Here is a 17,730-nt window from a genome sequence, read left to right as displayed (position 1 = left end):
AGAAATTTTTCATCACTCCTAAAATTTCCTTTGAGTCCATTTTTAGTCAGTCACTATTCCTAACCTGTCTAGTACAAGGTAATAACTTATCTGCTTTCTCTCTTTATAAATCTGGCTTTTCTAGACATTTGGTGTAAGTGGAACCATAAAACACATAGTCTTTTCTTTTTCTAAAATAATCTTCTCATAGTTTAGCTTCTTTCACTTTAAAAAATGATTTTGAAATCCATTTATGTCCTAGCATGTATCAATGTTTCCTTCCAATTAATTGCTGAATAATATTTCCTCATATGATATACCACATTTTGTTTATCCATCCAACAATCGATGGACATTTAGATTGTTTCCAGTTTTCCATTATTTAATGCTGCTATGACTATTTATTTTACATATAAGTCTCTGGGTAGATACATGTTTTTACTTCTCTCTGAAGTAGAATTGCTGGGTTGTGAGGAAAATTTATATGTAACTTTTAAAGAACTTCCAAAATTGTTTTTTAAAGTGCCTGTAAAAAAAATTGGGTCATTTTTAGAGATGTAGATGGACCTAGGGACTGTCATACAGAGTGAAGTAAGTCAGAAGGAGAAAAACAAATATCGTATATTAACACATATATGTGGAATCTTGAAAAATGGTATAGATGATCTTATTTGCAAAACAGAAATAGAGACACAGAGGCAGAAAACAAATGTATGGACACCAAGGGAGGAAAGGGGGGGGTGGGATGAATTTGGAGATTGGGATTGACATATATACAGTATTGATACTATGCATAAAATAGATAATGAATGAGAACCTGCTGTATAGCTCAGGGAACTCTACTCAGTGCTCTGTGGTGACCTAAATGGGAAGGAAATCCAAAAAAGAGGGGACATATGTATACATATAGCTGATTCACTTTGCTGTACAGTAGAAACTAACACAAAATTGTAAAGCAACTATACTCCAGTAAGAATTAATTAAAAATAAAATGCCTGTACAATTTTATGTTTATTCCTATCAGCAAGAATAAGGGTTCTGATTTTTCCACATCCTTGCTTATTTTTTGATTACCCTTATTATACTGAGTGTGTGGTGACATTTCATTTTTTTGGGTGGGTCGTATATATATTAAATACTGGTATGAATATCAGTTACGTCTGAAGTGTCCAAGATTGTTTTACTATTCTAGGTTCTGTGCATTTCCATTTGCATTTGGACTAGCTTGTCACTATATGCAGAAGATCCTGTTGAGATTTTGATAGGGATTGGATTAAATCTGTAGACTAATTTAGGGAGAACTGCCATTTTGAAAAATATTGGCTTTCCATGAACATGGAATATCTATTTATTTGTTTATTTATTTACATAGACACATAGTTGATTTGCAATATTGTGTTAGTTTCAGGTGTACAGCATAGTGATTCAGTTTTTTTGCAGGTTATATTTCATTATAGGTTATTACAAGATATTGGGTATAATTCCCTGGGCTACACAGTAAGTGCTTGTTGCTCATATATTTTAAGTATAGTAATTTCTGTCTGTTTATCACATACTCCTAGTTTGTCCCTCCCTCACTCCCTCAAAACCATAATTTTGTTTCTATGTCTGTGAGTCTGTTTCTGTTTTGTATATACATCCATTTGTATTAATATTTTTTATATTCTGCATATAAATGGTATCATATAGTATTTGTCTTTCTCTGATTTATTTCACTATGCATAATATTCTCTAGGTTCATCCAAGTTGCTGCAAATGGCATTATTTCATTCTCTTTTGAGTTAGTGCTTTTGACTTTTTTTTGGCTATATACCCAGCAGTAGAACTGCTGGATCACATGGTACTTGTATTTTTGGTTTTTAAAGGACTCTTCATACTGTATTCCACAGTGGCTGCACTAATTTACAATCCAACCAACATTTTACTAGAGTTTCCTTTTCTCCATATTCTCACCAAGATTTGTTATTTGTAGATTTTTTGATGGTAGCCATTCTGACAGGTGTGAGGGGATACCTAATTGTGGTTTTGATTTGCATTTCTCTAATAATTGGTGATGTTGAGCATCTTTCCATGTGAGTGTTGGCCATCTGTATGTCTTCTTTGGAGAAATGTCCATTTAGGTCTTCTGCCCACCCTAAAGACCTCATTTTAACCCTTAAAAATGCCTATTTCCTCATCCTTCTTGCCAGCCAATTTGGTGTCTTCCTTTCTATGATCACAATTTTTAACAACACAGCTAGGGGACAGCCACAAAAGAACCCTGTGCAGGAGCCCCTGATAGATTTTCTCTTCTCCTCTGAAATGTGGGAGAAAAATGGGGGCACAGGGTGATGGTTTATTAAATGTACACACTTGATTCTCCCCACTATACTGGCAGATAGCATAGAACAAGTCCTCTTTTCCACAATCCTTCTGGGGAGTGTTTTATTTGGCTGCTTTTAACAATCAAACAGTTCTATCCTGGAGGGTGACCTAACCTCACTTTAATGTAATCACACTTTTCAAGACACTGTCTCCAAATACAGTCATATTCAGAGGTACTGTGGGATAGGGCTTCAACAAATGAATTTGAGGGCAAATGCAATTCAACCCTTAATACCTGGTATTTGTAATTTAATGAAAAACATTGCATATAAAATTATAGAAATGATCTCAGCCTTTGGATGATTATTTTTTTTCCCTGCAGAGAGGATTTACTTTTTTTTTTTTTTTAATGTGGAAACTAGGCGTCACCTTCTCCTCTTTTTTTTTTTTTTATTATTTTTTTGGGGGTACACCAGGTTCAATCATCTGTTTTTATACACATATCCCCGTAGTCCCTCCCTTCCTTGACTCCCCCGCCTCGAGTCCCCCCCACCCTCCCCGCCCCAGTCCTCTAAGTCATCTTCCATCCTTGAGTGAAACAGATATCTTTTAGTCACCTCAAATTCTTATTGGATTAGGATTACCTAACCCTAATCTAGGAATGCTAGTGTTGTATAACACTATATAATGTTGTATAACAAAAGGATTTACTTTTAATTCTGTCAGTCATTTAGGTTAGGAGCACTAGCATTCCTAGATTAGGGTTAGGTAATCCTAATCCAATAAGAATTTGAGGTGACTAAAAGATATCTGTTTCAGGTGCAATTTAAGATATAACCTTTCAGGGCCTTAATTAAAAGTTCTAGGTATTAATTATGGCTTCTTTCCTTTAGCATGTCTCAAACTTTGGTTTCCCTAAGCCCTTGCATCTGTCAAAAGCTCTGATCAATGTCTCAAGCCTCTAAGCCACAGTTTAGATTTTGGAAATGCTTCAGGGTGAAAATTAGTACCAAATTCTAGACTCGCCTTTCTGGACTTCTTTTTGGGGGGAGGGGGGTACACCAAGTTCAATCATCTGTTTTTATACACATATCCCCATATTCCCTCCCTCTTTCAACTCCCCCCCACCCTCCCTCGAGTCCCCCCCACCCTCCCCGTCCCACTCCTCTAAGGCATCTTCCATCCTCGAGTTGGACTCCCTTTGTTATACAACAACTTCCCATTGGCTATCTATTTAACAGTTGGTAGTATATATATGTCTGTGCTACTCTCTCGCTTCGTCTCAGCTTCCCCTTCAGCCCCCACCCCCCCAAACCTTGAGTTCTCCAGTCCATTCTCTGCATCTGCGTCCTTGTTCTTGTCTTGTCACTGAGTTCATCAGTACCATTTTTAGATTCCGTATATGTGAGTTAGCATACAATATTTGTCTTTCTCTTTCTGACTTACTTCACTCTGTATGACAGACTCTAGGTCTATCCACCTCATTACATATAGCTCCATCTCATCCCTTTTTATAGCTGAGTAATATTCCATTGTATATATATGCCACATCTTCTTTATCCATTCATTTGTTGATGGGCATTTAGGTTGCTTCCATGTCCTGGCTATTGTAAATAGTGCTGCAATAAACATTATGGTACATGTTTCTTTTTGGATTATGGTTTTCTTTGGGTATATGCCCAGAAGTGGGATTACTGGATCATATGGCAGTTCTATTTGTAGTTTTTGAAGGAACCTCCAAATTGTTTTCCATAGTGGCTGTACCAACTTACAGTCCCACCAACAGTGCAGGAGAGTTCCCTTTTCTCCACACCCTCTCCAACATTTGTTGTTTCCAGATTTTGTGATGATGACCATTCTGATCGGTGTGAGGTGATACCTCATTGTGGCTTTGACTTGCATTTCTCTGATGATGAGTGATGTTGAGTATCTTTTCATGTGTTTGTTGGCCATCTGTATGTCTTCTTTGGAGAAATGTCTATTTAGCTTTCTGGACTTTTTATCTTGATATTGACCCTATGAATTGTCCTTGCCTGGTGGCTCTCTGGTGCTTTAAAACATACTTAAAATAATTTGTCTAGACTTTTCAGTTGTTATTGAAAGAGTTGAACTTAAATAATGCAGTTCCTATGATATATAGCACCCTAACCCAGATGCTTCTCTAGAATGATGATTTTGTTTATCTTTTTAATGTATTTTATAAAATATAATAAATATTGGAAATATAAATAAGACTGGAAGTACATAGAAAGTGACTATTGAGTTTTTCAGTTTTCACTTACAAAAATTCCAAAGTAAATGGTGACAATATAGGTATATTCATATGATGTGATTAGGGGTATTGTATTTCTAGAGGTTGTTAAGCTAAGTGGTCATAAATAAAAAATAAAAAAGCAATATTTTATAAACATAAGGAGAAATCCTTCTTTAAATGAGTAAATATTCACATCATTGGATAAGAAAGTATAAATACCAGGAGTTTCTTTTCATACTATCCATTCATTCATTCACTCACTCAAGCAAGCAAAAATATTTATTAAACAACTACTCTCTGTTAAACACTGCTTAAATGCTTGTGATACAGTGGTGAACAAGGCAGATAATTTCTCTTCCTTTGTAGAGTTTACATTTTAGAGCTCTTTTGTGGTAAAATGGGGGTATTTCTACTTCAAGATTTTGTAGCATATGTAAACTGATTATATTTTCCTTCTTACATTTCAGCCACATTGGCGGTTTCTATTGGAGGTTTCATCTATTTTCTGGTCTTCTTTCCATATACAATAATCCTCTCCATGTATGAAGAATTGAGCATCACAGTGAAGCTGGCTTCCTGTCTCAGTCCAAATATTGCAGTAGCTTTGGGGATTAATACTTTAAGCAAGATGGAAGTGAAGAGTGAGTTTTTTCTTTGTAAAATTTACTTTGATGATTTGGTTCCCAGGAAGAAAAGGCAGGTGATCTGGGATTGGCAGTGGAGTGAGAGGGACAGTGGATGAGTGGTGACTTTAGTGTTTCTTAAATATTTTTTCTGGTTTGTAGTATTTTTATCATAAAAATGATAACTGTGTACTATATATGTATACACTATACAGATACATAATACATGAAAATATGCACATGTTAATTAACATATATGCAAATATTTATTTGTTTGTTTTCATGTCTTTATATCAATGGTCTCATCTGGAGGAAAATTTTGCCACCTAGGGAATGTTGGCAGTGTCTAGAGATATTTCTAGTTTCTAATTGTCATAATTGATGGAGGAGTGCTTCTGATATCTAGTGGGTAGCAGTCAGCAATGCTACTAAATATCCTACAAAGTACGGGATTGCCCCTGATAGAATTATCTAGCTCCAAATGTCAATAGTGCCAAAGTTGAGACACTGTGTTTAATATCGTGTATTAAAATATATGAGTTCACGCTGTTACATCTGGTTTCAATATAATATCAATTCCCTGATGTTCTAGTGGTTAGGACTCTGTGCTTTCACTGTAGAGGCCCTATTCAGGGAACTAATACCCCACAAGCCCTGCAGCGCGGTCAAAAAAGAAATAGTTCTTCCCAGCTCTCTCTCATTCCTTATATTTGTTTCCATTTCCAACCATGAGAAATCTGGCCTCCACTATTGTCAACTTAATTATTCACTTGCTCAATTTTGCAATACTTATAAAATAGTTACAGAACTGCTAATCCACCCCACTGTAAACAACTAATATTTTAAGGATGGTGATTGTTTGTAATTCTTTTTACATTTAGTCTGAGTCTAAGTAGTCAAAGTACTATGTTCAAATATTACTTGGAATAGTACTTCTTATTACTTTCAGTATAGTTATGTTATACATTTGAAATATGGGTATATACATTTGTTTGTGTTTCTGTCACATTTTTAACCTCACCATCATTGTGTACTTAAAGTAAATTTCTAAACATGTAAAATATTAACACAATTTTTTACAAGTAAAAACTATAGAAAAAGTATACTCAGATAACAATCATTCCCTCCCCATACCAGTACATCCCACCCTTGTAGGTAAGTCTTATTTATTTCTCTTTTATCTTTTCTGATTTATAGTCTAAGAAAATCAACAATTTTGTATGTCTTATTTTTCTCACTTTTAAATGAAACTATTGGTGTACTGTGTACACATTTACAATGTGCTTTTTTTCATCTAACAATATATCCTAGAAATCATCCCCTATGAATATACAGATATCTTCATTAATTTTTACAGATACATTGTGTGGATTTGGCTTAGTTCATTCAAACAGTCTACTACGTATGAGCATTTAGGAGATTTACAATATTTTTATTAAAATAAATCTGAAAAAAGTGTCTTGTACATATGTATTTTTGTGTTATTGCAAGTGTACATAAGTGTAAATTATGATAAATGAGCTTGTAATATACATTGGGGAATGTTTTGACTACAAATTTAAGTCTTCAATAGTAGAAATGTTCAGGTTAACTATTGTCCTTGAGTAAGCTTTGGTAGCTTGTGTCCTTTATAAAATTTGTCCGTTATATGTGAATGGACAAATATATAAAATTATTGACATAAAGTTGTTCATTATATTCCTTTTTTTTTTCACCACAGTAAATGTTTTTTTTTAAGTTTTTTAAAATTAAAAGATAGTTGATTTACAATATCATGTTAGTTTCAGGTATACAGCACAGCCATTCGGATATGTGTATATACTGTGTATATATATAGTCTTTTTTCAGACTTTTTCTTTATAGGTTATTTATTACAAAATATCGAGTATAGTTCTCTGTGCTATACAGTAGGACCTTGTTGTTTATCTATTTCATATATAGTAATGTGTATATATTAATCCCAACCTATTAATTTACCCTCCCCCCTTCCCCTTTGGTAAGAAATAAGTTGGTTTTCTATGTCTGTGAGTCTCTACCTGTTTTGGAAATAAGTTCATTTGTATCTTTTTTTTTTTTAATTCCACATAAAGCGATACCATATGATATTTGTCTTTCTCTGTCTGGCTGACTTCACTTAGTATGATAATTTCTAGGTCCATCCATGTTGCTGCAAAAGGCATTATTTCATTCTTTTTTTATGGCTGAGTAATATTCCTGTGTGTGTGTGTATGCATGCTTCTTTATTTATTCATCTATCAATGGATGTCTAGGTTGCTTCCATGTCTTGGTTACTGTGAAAAGTGCTGTAATGGAAATTGAAATGCATGTATCTTTTCAAAGTATGGTTTGCTCTGGATGTATATCCAAGAGTGGGATTGCAGGACCATATAGTAGCTCTGTTTTTAGTTTTTTAAGTAACGTCCATACTGTTCTCCATAGTGGCTGTACCAACTTATATTCCCACCAACGGTGTAGGAGATTTACTTTTTCTCTTACACCCTCTCTAGCATTTGTTACTTGTAGATATTTTGATGATGGCTATTCTGACGGATGTGAGGTAATATCTCATTGTAGTTTTGATTTGCTTTTCTCTAATAATTAGTGATGTTGAGCATCTTTTTATATGCCTTTTTGCCATCTGTATGTCTCCTTTGGAGAAACATCTATTTAGATGTTCTGTCCATTTTTTGATTGGGTTGTTTGTTTTTTGATATTGAGCTCTATGTGCTGTTTGTATATTTTGGAGATTAATCCCTTGTCGGTTGCACCATTTGCAAATATTTTCTCCCATTCTGTGGGTTGTCTTTTCATTTGTTTATGGTTTCCTTTGTTGTGCAAAGCTTTTCAGTTTAATTATGTACCATTTGTTTATTTTTGTTTTTATTTCCATTACTGTAGGAGATGGATGCAAAAAGGTATTGCTATAATTTATGTCAAAGAGTGTCCTGCTTGTTTTCCTCTAGGAGTTTTATAGTATCCAGTCTTAAATTTAGGTCTTTAATCCATTTTGAGTTTACTTTGTATATAGTGTTAGAGAATGTTCTAATTTCACTCTTTTTACATGTATCTGTCCAGTTTAACCAGCACCACTTATAGAAGAGACTGTCTTTTCTCCATTGTATCTTCTTGCCTCCTTTATCATAGATTAATTGACCATATGTGTGTGGGCTTATTTCTGGACTTTTTATGCTATTTCATTGATCTGAATGTCTGTTTTGTGCCAGTACCATATTATCTTGATGGCTGTAGCTTTGTAGTAGAGTCTGAAGTCAGGGAGCCTGATTCCTCCAGCTCTGTTTTTCATTCTCAAGATTGCTTTTGCTCTTCGGTATCTTTTGTGTTTCCATACAAATTTAAAAAAATTTTGTTCCAGTTCTGTGAAAACTGCCATTGGCAATTTGGTAGGGATTGCATTGAATTTGTAATTGTTTTGGGTAGTATAGTCATTTTCACAATGTAGATTCTTCCAATCCAAGAACATGATATATCTCTCCACCTGTTTGTATCATCTTTGATTTCTTCCAACAGTGTCATAATTTTCTGCATACAGGTCTTTACTCTCCATAGGAATGTTTATTCCTAGGTATTTTATTCTTTTTGATGCAGTGGTAAATGGGATTGTTTCCTTAATTTCTCTTTCTGATCTTTCATTGTGAGTGTATAGGAATGCAAGAGATTTCTGTGTATTAATTTTGTATCCTGCTACTTTACTGAATTCTTTGATTAACTCTAGTAGTTTTCTGATAGCATCCTTAGGATTTGCTATATATTATCTGCAAACAGTGACAGTTTTACTTCTGCTTTTCCAATTTACCTTCCTTTTACTTCTTTTTCTTCTCTGATTGCCATGGCTAGGACTTCCAAAACTGGGTTGAATAATAGTGGTGAAAGTAGACATTCTTGTCTTGTTCCTGATCTTAGAGGAATTGCTTTTTCACAGTTGAGGATGATGTTGGCTGTGGTTTTGTCATATATGGCCTTTATTATGTTGAGATTATGGTTTTTATCCTTCAATTTGTTAATATGGTGTATCACATTGATTTGCATATATTGAGGAATCCTTGCATTCCTGGGATAAACCCCACTTTATCGTGGTGTATGATCCTTTTAATGTGTTGTTGGATTCTGCTTGCTAGTATTTTGTTGAGTATTTTTGCACCTATGTTCATCAATGATATTGACCTGTAATTTTCTTTTCTGTGACATTTGTCTGGTTTTGGTGTCAGTGTGATGGTGGCTTCATAGAATGAGTTTGGGAGTGTTCCTCCCGCTGCTATATTTTGGAAGAGTTTGAGAAGGATAGGTGTTAGCTCTTCTCTAAATGTTTGATAGAATTTGTCTGTGAAACCATCTGGTCCTGGGCTTTTGTTTGTTGGAAGATTTTAAATCACAGTTTCACTTTCGGTGCCTGTGATTTATCTGTTCATATTTTCTATTTCTTCCTGATTCAGTCTTGGAAACTTACACCGAGAAGTGTAAGTCTTCTCACCTAGTTCTTCCTTTTTCAAGATTGCTTTGGCTATTCTGCGTCCCTTGCAATTCTATATAAATTTTACGGTTTAGCTTTTCCATTTCTGCAAAAAGTGCTATGGATATTTCAATTGGCATTGCATTGAACCTATAGATTGTTTTAGGTACTTTTGCTGTATTAACAAGATGTTATTCCAATCCATGAACACAAAATGTTTTCCCATTTATCTATGTCTTCTTTAATTTCTTTCAGCAATGTTTTATGACTCAATGTACATGTTGCACCTCTTGTTTAAATTTATTCTTAAGCATTTTATTCCTTTAATGCTAATGTAAATGGAATGCTTTTCTTAATTTCCTTTTTGATTTTTTATTACTAATATGTAGATATACTACTGATTATTGTATGTTGACTTTGTGTCCTGCAAACTTTGCTGAATTTGCTTATTAGCTCTAATGCTTTTTTTGTGTGGAATCCTTAGGATTTTCTGTACATGAGATCTGTGAATAAAGGTAGTTTTACTTCTTCCTATCCAATTTGGTTGCTTTTTATTTCTTTATCTTGCCTAATTTTCATGGATATAACATCAAGTACAGTGTTGAATAGAAGTGGGAGAGTGGACATGCTTATCTTGTTCTTGAACACTAAGGAAGGTGTTCTGTCTTTCACCATTGAGTGTGATTTTAGTTGTGGGTTTTTTTACAGATGATTTTTTTATCTTTATTGGAGTATAATTGCTTTACAATATTGTGTTAATTTCTGCTGTACAACAAAGTGAGTCAGATATACGTATACATATATCCCCATACCCCCTCCCTCTTGAGCTTCCCTCCCACCCTCCCTATCCCACCCTTCTAGGTCTTCACAAAGTATTGAGCTGATCTCGCTGTGCTCTGCAGCAGCTTCCCACTAGCTATCTATTTTATGTTTGGTAGTGTATATATGTCAATGCTACTCTCTCACTTCGTCCCAGCTTTCCCTATCCCCCCTGTGTCCTCACGATCGTTCCCTATGTCTGCATCTCTATTCCTGCCCTGCAGCTAGGTTCATCAGAACCATTTTTCTAGATTCCATATATATGCATTAGCATACAGTATTTGTTTTTCTCTTTCTGACTTACTTCACTCTGTATGACAGACTCTAGGTCCATCCACCTCACTACAAATAACTCAATTTTGTTCCTTTTTATGGCTAATATTCCTTTGCATATATGTGTCATGTCTTCTTTATTCATTCATCTATCAATGGACATTGAAGATGCTTCCATGTCCTGGCTATTGTAAGTAATGCTGTAATGAAAATTATGGTGCATTTATCTTTTTGAATTATGGTGTTCTCCAGGTATATGCTCAGTAGTGGGATTGCTGGGTCATATTGTAGTTCTATATTTAGTTTTTTAAGATGATCTTCTTTTAATTAAGAAAATGCCCTCTTTTTCCATTTTGTTGAGATTTTAAAATTATCATTATTATGAAAGTGTGTTGGATATTATAAAATACTCTTTCTGCATCAATTAAAATAAACATGTAACTTTTAAAATTCTATTTTTTTCTACTTTTATTGAGGTATGAGTCACAAAAATCTATGTTTTAATGGTGTACAACAGTACAATATGATTTTATATACATATATATGTGAAATGATTATCACATTCAAGTTAACGCATGTAACACCTTACATAGTTATTCTGTGTGTGTGTTTGTGCTGAGAACACTTAAGAACTAGTTTTTCTGAAAATTTCAAGTATATTTAAATTATTATTAACTATATTCACCATATTGTACATTAGCTCCACAGAATTTATTCATCTTATAACTTAAAATTTGTACCCTTTGACCAACATCTTTCCATTTCCCCCAACTCCCAGCCCCTGGCAACCACTTTTTTACCCTCTGTTTCTATGAGTTCAACTTTTAAAGATAAAATATATGTGAGATCATACAGTATTTCTCTTTATGTGCCTGACTTATTTCACTTAGCATAATGAGTCCTCCAGATTCATCTATATTATTGCAGATGGCAAGATTTTCTTTTTTTTTTTTTGTGGCTGAATAGTATTCCATTGGGTTTATATACCATATTTTCTTTATCCATTTTTCTATTGATGGACACTTAGATTGTTTCCATATTTTGGCTATTGTGAATGCTGCAGTGCACATGGGAGTGCAGATATCTCTTAAAGGTCCTGTTTTCTTTTTTCTTTTTTGGATATATATATACTCTATGTGTGTGTGTATACACACACAGACACACACACACACACACACACACACACTTAGGAGTGGGATTGCTGGAGCATATGTTTTAAATTTTTGAGGAAACCTTATTCTACTTTTTGTAGTGGCTGTATCAGTTTGTATTCCCACCAACAGTCCACTAGGGTCAAGAAAATATTTAGGCAAGAAATGTTATTTTAACATAAACAGTGAAATGGACTAAAATGGAAAGTTTGTTTACATTAAAATAAGTTAGAGTTCAATTCATGTATCTTGATATAATTAAATCATGTAAGAAGGAACTAATAGTTCTGTATACATTTCCATTGTTTTATTTAGAGTTATTTAGGATAACTAAATGTAAGTGCACATAATATTATATACTGAGGCTGCTTCTCTGGCATTATTACCTGTTAAATGGGCTCAGCAAGTAGTTTCTACCAATAAAATAGTCTAAAGCTGCCTCCACATTTAACATTGTAGGAGTTTTCAAGGAAATTGTTAGTATGAATGAAGAAACAACATATAGTATGTTTCTCTTGTATTTGACTATATGCTTAACTATCACATTAAAAAGGAGTTGACATATAATACCAAAATACAAAGACAAACAAACAAATAACTTCAAACCACACACAGATCTAACAAAGTATATGTGGTCAAAGACTCCATAAAATATTTAAAGATGCATTTACTTTCCTGCTATGGAAAACGTAGGAAATGTTTTGAGAGGCCATTGTCTTGAGACGCTATTGTTCAATGTATACACTTAAGATACACTGTATTGTAGTACTAATAAGAAATCCTGTATTAAGATCAATTCAAATTGGATTTCACAAGTTAGTAAATGCTTTTACAAATGCTTTGACAATGTTACTGAAAGTACATCTTCTTATTTTCCATTTTCATACAATATAATTTTTGGTGTTTACATGTTTAAAAAATTAAAAGCAGCTAAATATTAAATAATGTGTATATTAAAGTTTTTGGTGGTAGTTTGTATTTTAAAATAAACAGCTTCCTTATTATTTGCTTTAAGTTCTAATAACAACATAAAGAGAAGCACATTCAAAATACTGATTTGCTTTGGCAGCAAATGGTTGTTCTTTGAAGACTAATGAAGGTAAACATGACATTAAGATGAAGTGGATGATTTCAAATACTCAGTAGTTTACATAATATTTTAAAATATATTTTTAAAAGAGCCAAGCAACTGTATTCACTGATAGCAATGCAATACCTACTTGATGATGACTTGAAACAAAACAAATGCCCATAAGGAGAAAAAGCTGTAGTTATTTTTATCTAAATTTACTTTTAGTCAGTGGTCTAGCAGCACTTTCCTCTTAATACAATACTCCTTTCCTATAAGGCAGTTCCTAGGAGCCAGACAGTTTAGGTAATGAGGGAGTTAAGGTAAAGGGTAATTGCTTACAATTTAAATAGAAACTTTTTGCTTCATACTTAGTGTGCAAATCAGTTGTGTCTAAAAATTATGCAGTTCTTAAAAAGGTTCTGATTTCTTCATTACCTGCAACTTTTGGAAACTGATCATATGAAACTACAAAATTAGCAAATGTCTTGAAATCTGTATATAAAAACAAATTACCTCTAATTTCAAACTCTCATGTGTTAGTGTTGACACAACTTTTTTTTTTTAAAGTGGCTCCAAAGATAGTTGTGTACAATTTTTTTAAAAAAGAAACTGCTCATTTAAACATTATACCTATCTTATACCTTGATTTCAAAACAGATCACTTAACAGGTCTTAGTCATGGACATTCCAAGATGACATTTTATATTTTGGTCCCATAGCTTCTGGTTATCAGAAAATTCATGCTTTTCTTTACTGAAGGAGTTTGGTCCTGCTGATGTTGGTGTATCTCTTCTAATATTTTTTGTCCCCATCTTTGTTTCAGGAGGCATTTCCTCTGGTTTGCTATCTTCATCTTTATTAAAAGCTGCTGCCATTGAAAGGATTTTTGGAGCAAGAATTGGAACAGTTTTGTTAGTTCAGGCATACTTAATATATTTGACAAATATGCTGATGCTTTCTTTCTCTGTTGTCTGACTACCAAATCCAAACTTGGAGATCTTTATAGGCATTGCTGAGAGGTGTGAAGTTCCTTCTTCAGCTCATCACTTCTCAGCACTGCAACTGGTACTTTCCCCCATTACTCCAGATGCTTTAGCTAGCTGCGGCTTCTCAGGCTTTTTCTCCCACCTTCCTGTCCATCGTTTTCCCCACCACAGCCATGCTAAGGACTCCAGGACTTCTTTTTGATTCTTTCTTAGACTATCCATCAGTCTGTTCTTGTATGCTGTGTTCTTTTTCCGGTAACATCCTTATCATGTTAATCATAGTTTAAAAAAATTCTTGGTTTCATATTTCCAGCATCTTTGCATATCAGAATCTGATTCTGATGCTTCTTTAGTTTCTTCAAACTATGTTCTTTTCTCTTTAGTATGCCTTCTAAGTTTTTGTTAAGATGTGGACATGAGGTTCTAGCCAAAAGGAACTCTAGTAAGTAGGCAGCGGTAACGTGTAGCAGGGAGAGGAAGGATTCTATAGTACTATGATTAGGCTTCAGTCTTTTGATGAGCTTATGTCCCTGAACTAGGAACTCATCAGTGCTTCTCAGTTTCTTCCCCCCTCTGCCCTGCTCCCCTTAGAAGAGACAGGATGACTAGAGGGGGCTGGACCTGGATATTTCCCTTCCCCTAGGTAGGTTAGGCTCTGGTAAAGTACTTTCTCATGAAGAAGACATGATTATGAACAGAATGCTCTGGCACATTTCAAAATGGTTCCTTTCCCCTTTCCCCTCCTAGAAGCAAGAGGGGATTTTTCTCTTGTATTCACTGTGAGACACTCATAGGGATGTTGGAGGTAAATTGACAAAAACATGAACTCACAAGTTCCCTGTGACTTGAATTCCCCCTGGAGTTTTTAACTCTTCAGACTTGTCCCCGTTAGGCCCCAGCAATTTGTCAATCATAGTTTAGGTTTTTCTATCACAGTACTGGATTATCTGCTCATGGTTTCTGTTCCATTAAATTGTAATTCTTTGTATTTGGCTATCTGCCTCTCCAGTTTTGGGGACAGTGGGTTGCCCTGTGACCTCACTTATCTGATGGATTTTAGAAGAGTTGCAGATTTTTTAGTTCAGTTTCCTACTTATTGCTAGGTGACTTCTAAGTTGCTTACATTTCAGACCAGAAACTGGAAGCTGAACCTTATTTTTTTATATTAATGAATACATTTCCACATTTATATATCTTTCAGGTTACTTTGATGGAAATTAACAGGAGAGAGAATGGAGGGATAGGGCCACCACCTCAAACAATAGGTCTGCTTGCTGCTTTGAGTCTTATTTTATGGACTTCTGGTGATTGCTTATTTTTGTTTCAGTCACTTAATAACCTTGAGTTGGGTTTGGCTCTAGGCAGAGGCACCTTTCACTATTACTTCATTTCCTTTTGGGCAACCTAAAATTTAAAGTATCAGAAAATAGTAAATAGACTGTATCTATCTCCAGAGAATATCAAAGTATTTTTCTTCATTGTTTAATTATAAGGCAGATGGGTAATTTAGTTCTAGTCATATTTGGGCACCTGAACTAACTATCTCCTATTATATTTCAGATTATGGTGCTAAGTGGAATAACTTCTTGTCACCAGAGAGCCCAGATGATAACTTCAGTTTTGCCCATGTTATGGGAATGCTTTTATTTGATGCTTTCTTGTTTGGCCTTCTGACCTGGTATGTCGATGCTGTCTTTCCAGGAAAGTATGGTGTGCCCAAGCCATGGTATTTCTTTTTGCAAGTAAGTTCTAATTGTTTCTGTTATTGAGAGAAACCCCTAGTCTTATGTATTTTGTTGAAGCATGTATGTTATTTAATCTTTAATAGCCTCCGTTCAATCTTAGGGTACTAATACAGGTTTTATTCCTTCTCAACTAAAGCCATTATGAATTAAGTCTGTAACATGTATAACAGAATTAAATGGTTTTCTACCAAAAAAAAAATCTACATCTGAAGGAATATGTGGTAGGGTCCTTAGATCTTAGTGAGGAGGGGATAAATTGTGTCTGATATCTCGTTTACCACTATGTGATTTTTTTTTCTACTATTAGCCCAAATTACTTAGAATCAAAGCCATAGCAAAATGGGAAGCACCTGTATCTGTCCTGCATTTTCAATCCTCTTTCTTATCATTCTGTGGTTCAAAGCAAGTGGTTCTCAAATTCTAGTCTCAGAACTCCTTTACATTCTTAAAAACTATTAAGCACCCTAAGGAACTTTAGTTAATGTGGATTATATCTATTAATATTTATCATATTTGGAAATTAAAACTGAGAAATTTAGAAAATATTTATCAACTTATTTAAATATATCACCAATAAACCCATTACATGTTGAACTATGTAACATTTTGGTGGAAAAAAACTACTTTCAAAATAAAAAAAAGATTAGTGAGAAGAGTGGCAGGTTTTACATTTTTCGAGTATCTTCTGTATTTGCTTAATTGAAGATAACTGGATTCTCAGTTATCTTCAATTGGAGAGTGTATATCTAACTCCACATTCAATCTGTTGCATTATGTTGTTTTGCTTAAAATATTTGAAGAAAATGCAGCCTTATATAGACATGTAGTTGAAAAAAGGTGGCATATTTTGGTAGCCTTTTAAACAAATTTAGGTATTCTTTTATGATTCTTTGCTAAAACTCAACTAATGATCATTTACTAACAATTGGTTGAAGTTTGGAATCTGAAACCATATTACTGAACATTCCTTAATCTGTTAAAATGATATCCATCAGTGTATCTTTCAAATTGAATAGATATTTAACCATGCTTAAATTTGTCACATCTTATTTTGATTATTTGATGAGTGAAAAGATTTTTTCACTGATACATACCTTCCAAGTGATGACATATTTTATTATACATTATCAAAACTTCACATTTATTAATATCAACATGATGCCATCAGGATAGTTTGTCAGAATTGGAAATATGTCACACAACAGTGGATATAAGTTTTTAAAAATTGTACTTTTCACCAGAAACCTCACATTTTATCATTGGCGATAAATACTGTCAGTTCTTTTTCCTTGAAATTACAACATTGCTTTATTTATTTGTAAGAAAACTGTCTCCTAGACATTTTATGTCTGTCATCCTTTCAAGTAGAAATGGCATTCCATAAAAAAAGGGGCTAGTTGACCTCACGACACAATGATACAAGTAATTTTCCTTAGGGCTCCCATTATGTTTTCATCTTCTACAGCAATGTGTTATGTGTATTTCTCCTTTCATCACACAGAATAATAAAAATATTTGTATTCAAAGAATGAGACAGTAAGTTATTTTTACTCTTTCCTTAAAGATGCAATTAAATGAAACTTTTTTTTACTGTGTGTCTAGTTGTGAAAAAATTACTATTTAGTACAGTTTTATACTACTGTTTTGATTTGTGTTAAGGCATCAGCAGTTTTTCTCAATATTGCTTTTACATCATCAATGAAAATATCAACACAGTAAAAAGGTGAATGATATACTTCATTTTTTATTTATTTTACTTTGTTTTACTTTTTATTGAGTTATAACTGATGTACAATATTATATAAATTTCAGGTGTACAACAGAGTGATTCACAATTTTAGAGGCTATACTCCATTTATAGATATAAAATATCGGTCATATTCCCTATGCTATACAATATATCCTTATAGATTGTTCTATAACCTGAAAATTTGTACCTCTTATTCCCCTATCCCTATGTTGCCCCTTCCCACTTCCTTCTCCCCACTGGAAACCACTAGCTTGTTCTCTATATTTGTGAGTCTGCTTCTTTTATGTTATATTCACTAGTTTTTTG

General features: G+C 33.9%; 1 protein-coding gene across 1 annotated transcript in view; it reads left to right on the top strand.

The window, feature by feature from the left end:
• Positions 1-17,730, top strand: part of LOC130861025 (phospholipid-transporting ATPase ABCA3-like) — a 216,268-nt gene that overhangs the window by 56,735 nt on the left and 141,803 nt on the right. Inside the window, exons 8-9 of the mRNA XM_057749529.1 lie at positions 5,005-5,178; positions 15,490-15,671. Of these exons, the coding sequence (XP_057605512.1) occupies positions 5,005-5,178; positions 15,490-15,671 (356 nt within the window). The remainder of the gene's footprint in view (positions 1-5,004; positions 5,179-15,489; positions 15,672-17,730) is intronic.

This window comes from Hippopotamus amphibius, chromosome 9 (genome assembly GCF_030028045.1).
Source record: "Hippopotamus amphibius kiboko isolate mHipAmp2 chromosome 9, mHipAmp2.hap2, whole genome shotgun sequence".
Taxonomy (NCBI): Eukaryota; Metazoa; Chordata; class Mammalia; order Artiodactyla; family Hippopotamidae; genus Hippopotamus; species Hippopotamus amphibius.
The sequence above is the reverse complement of the archived record's forward strand: the minus strand, read 5'-3'. Positions and strand labels throughout refer to the sequence as shown.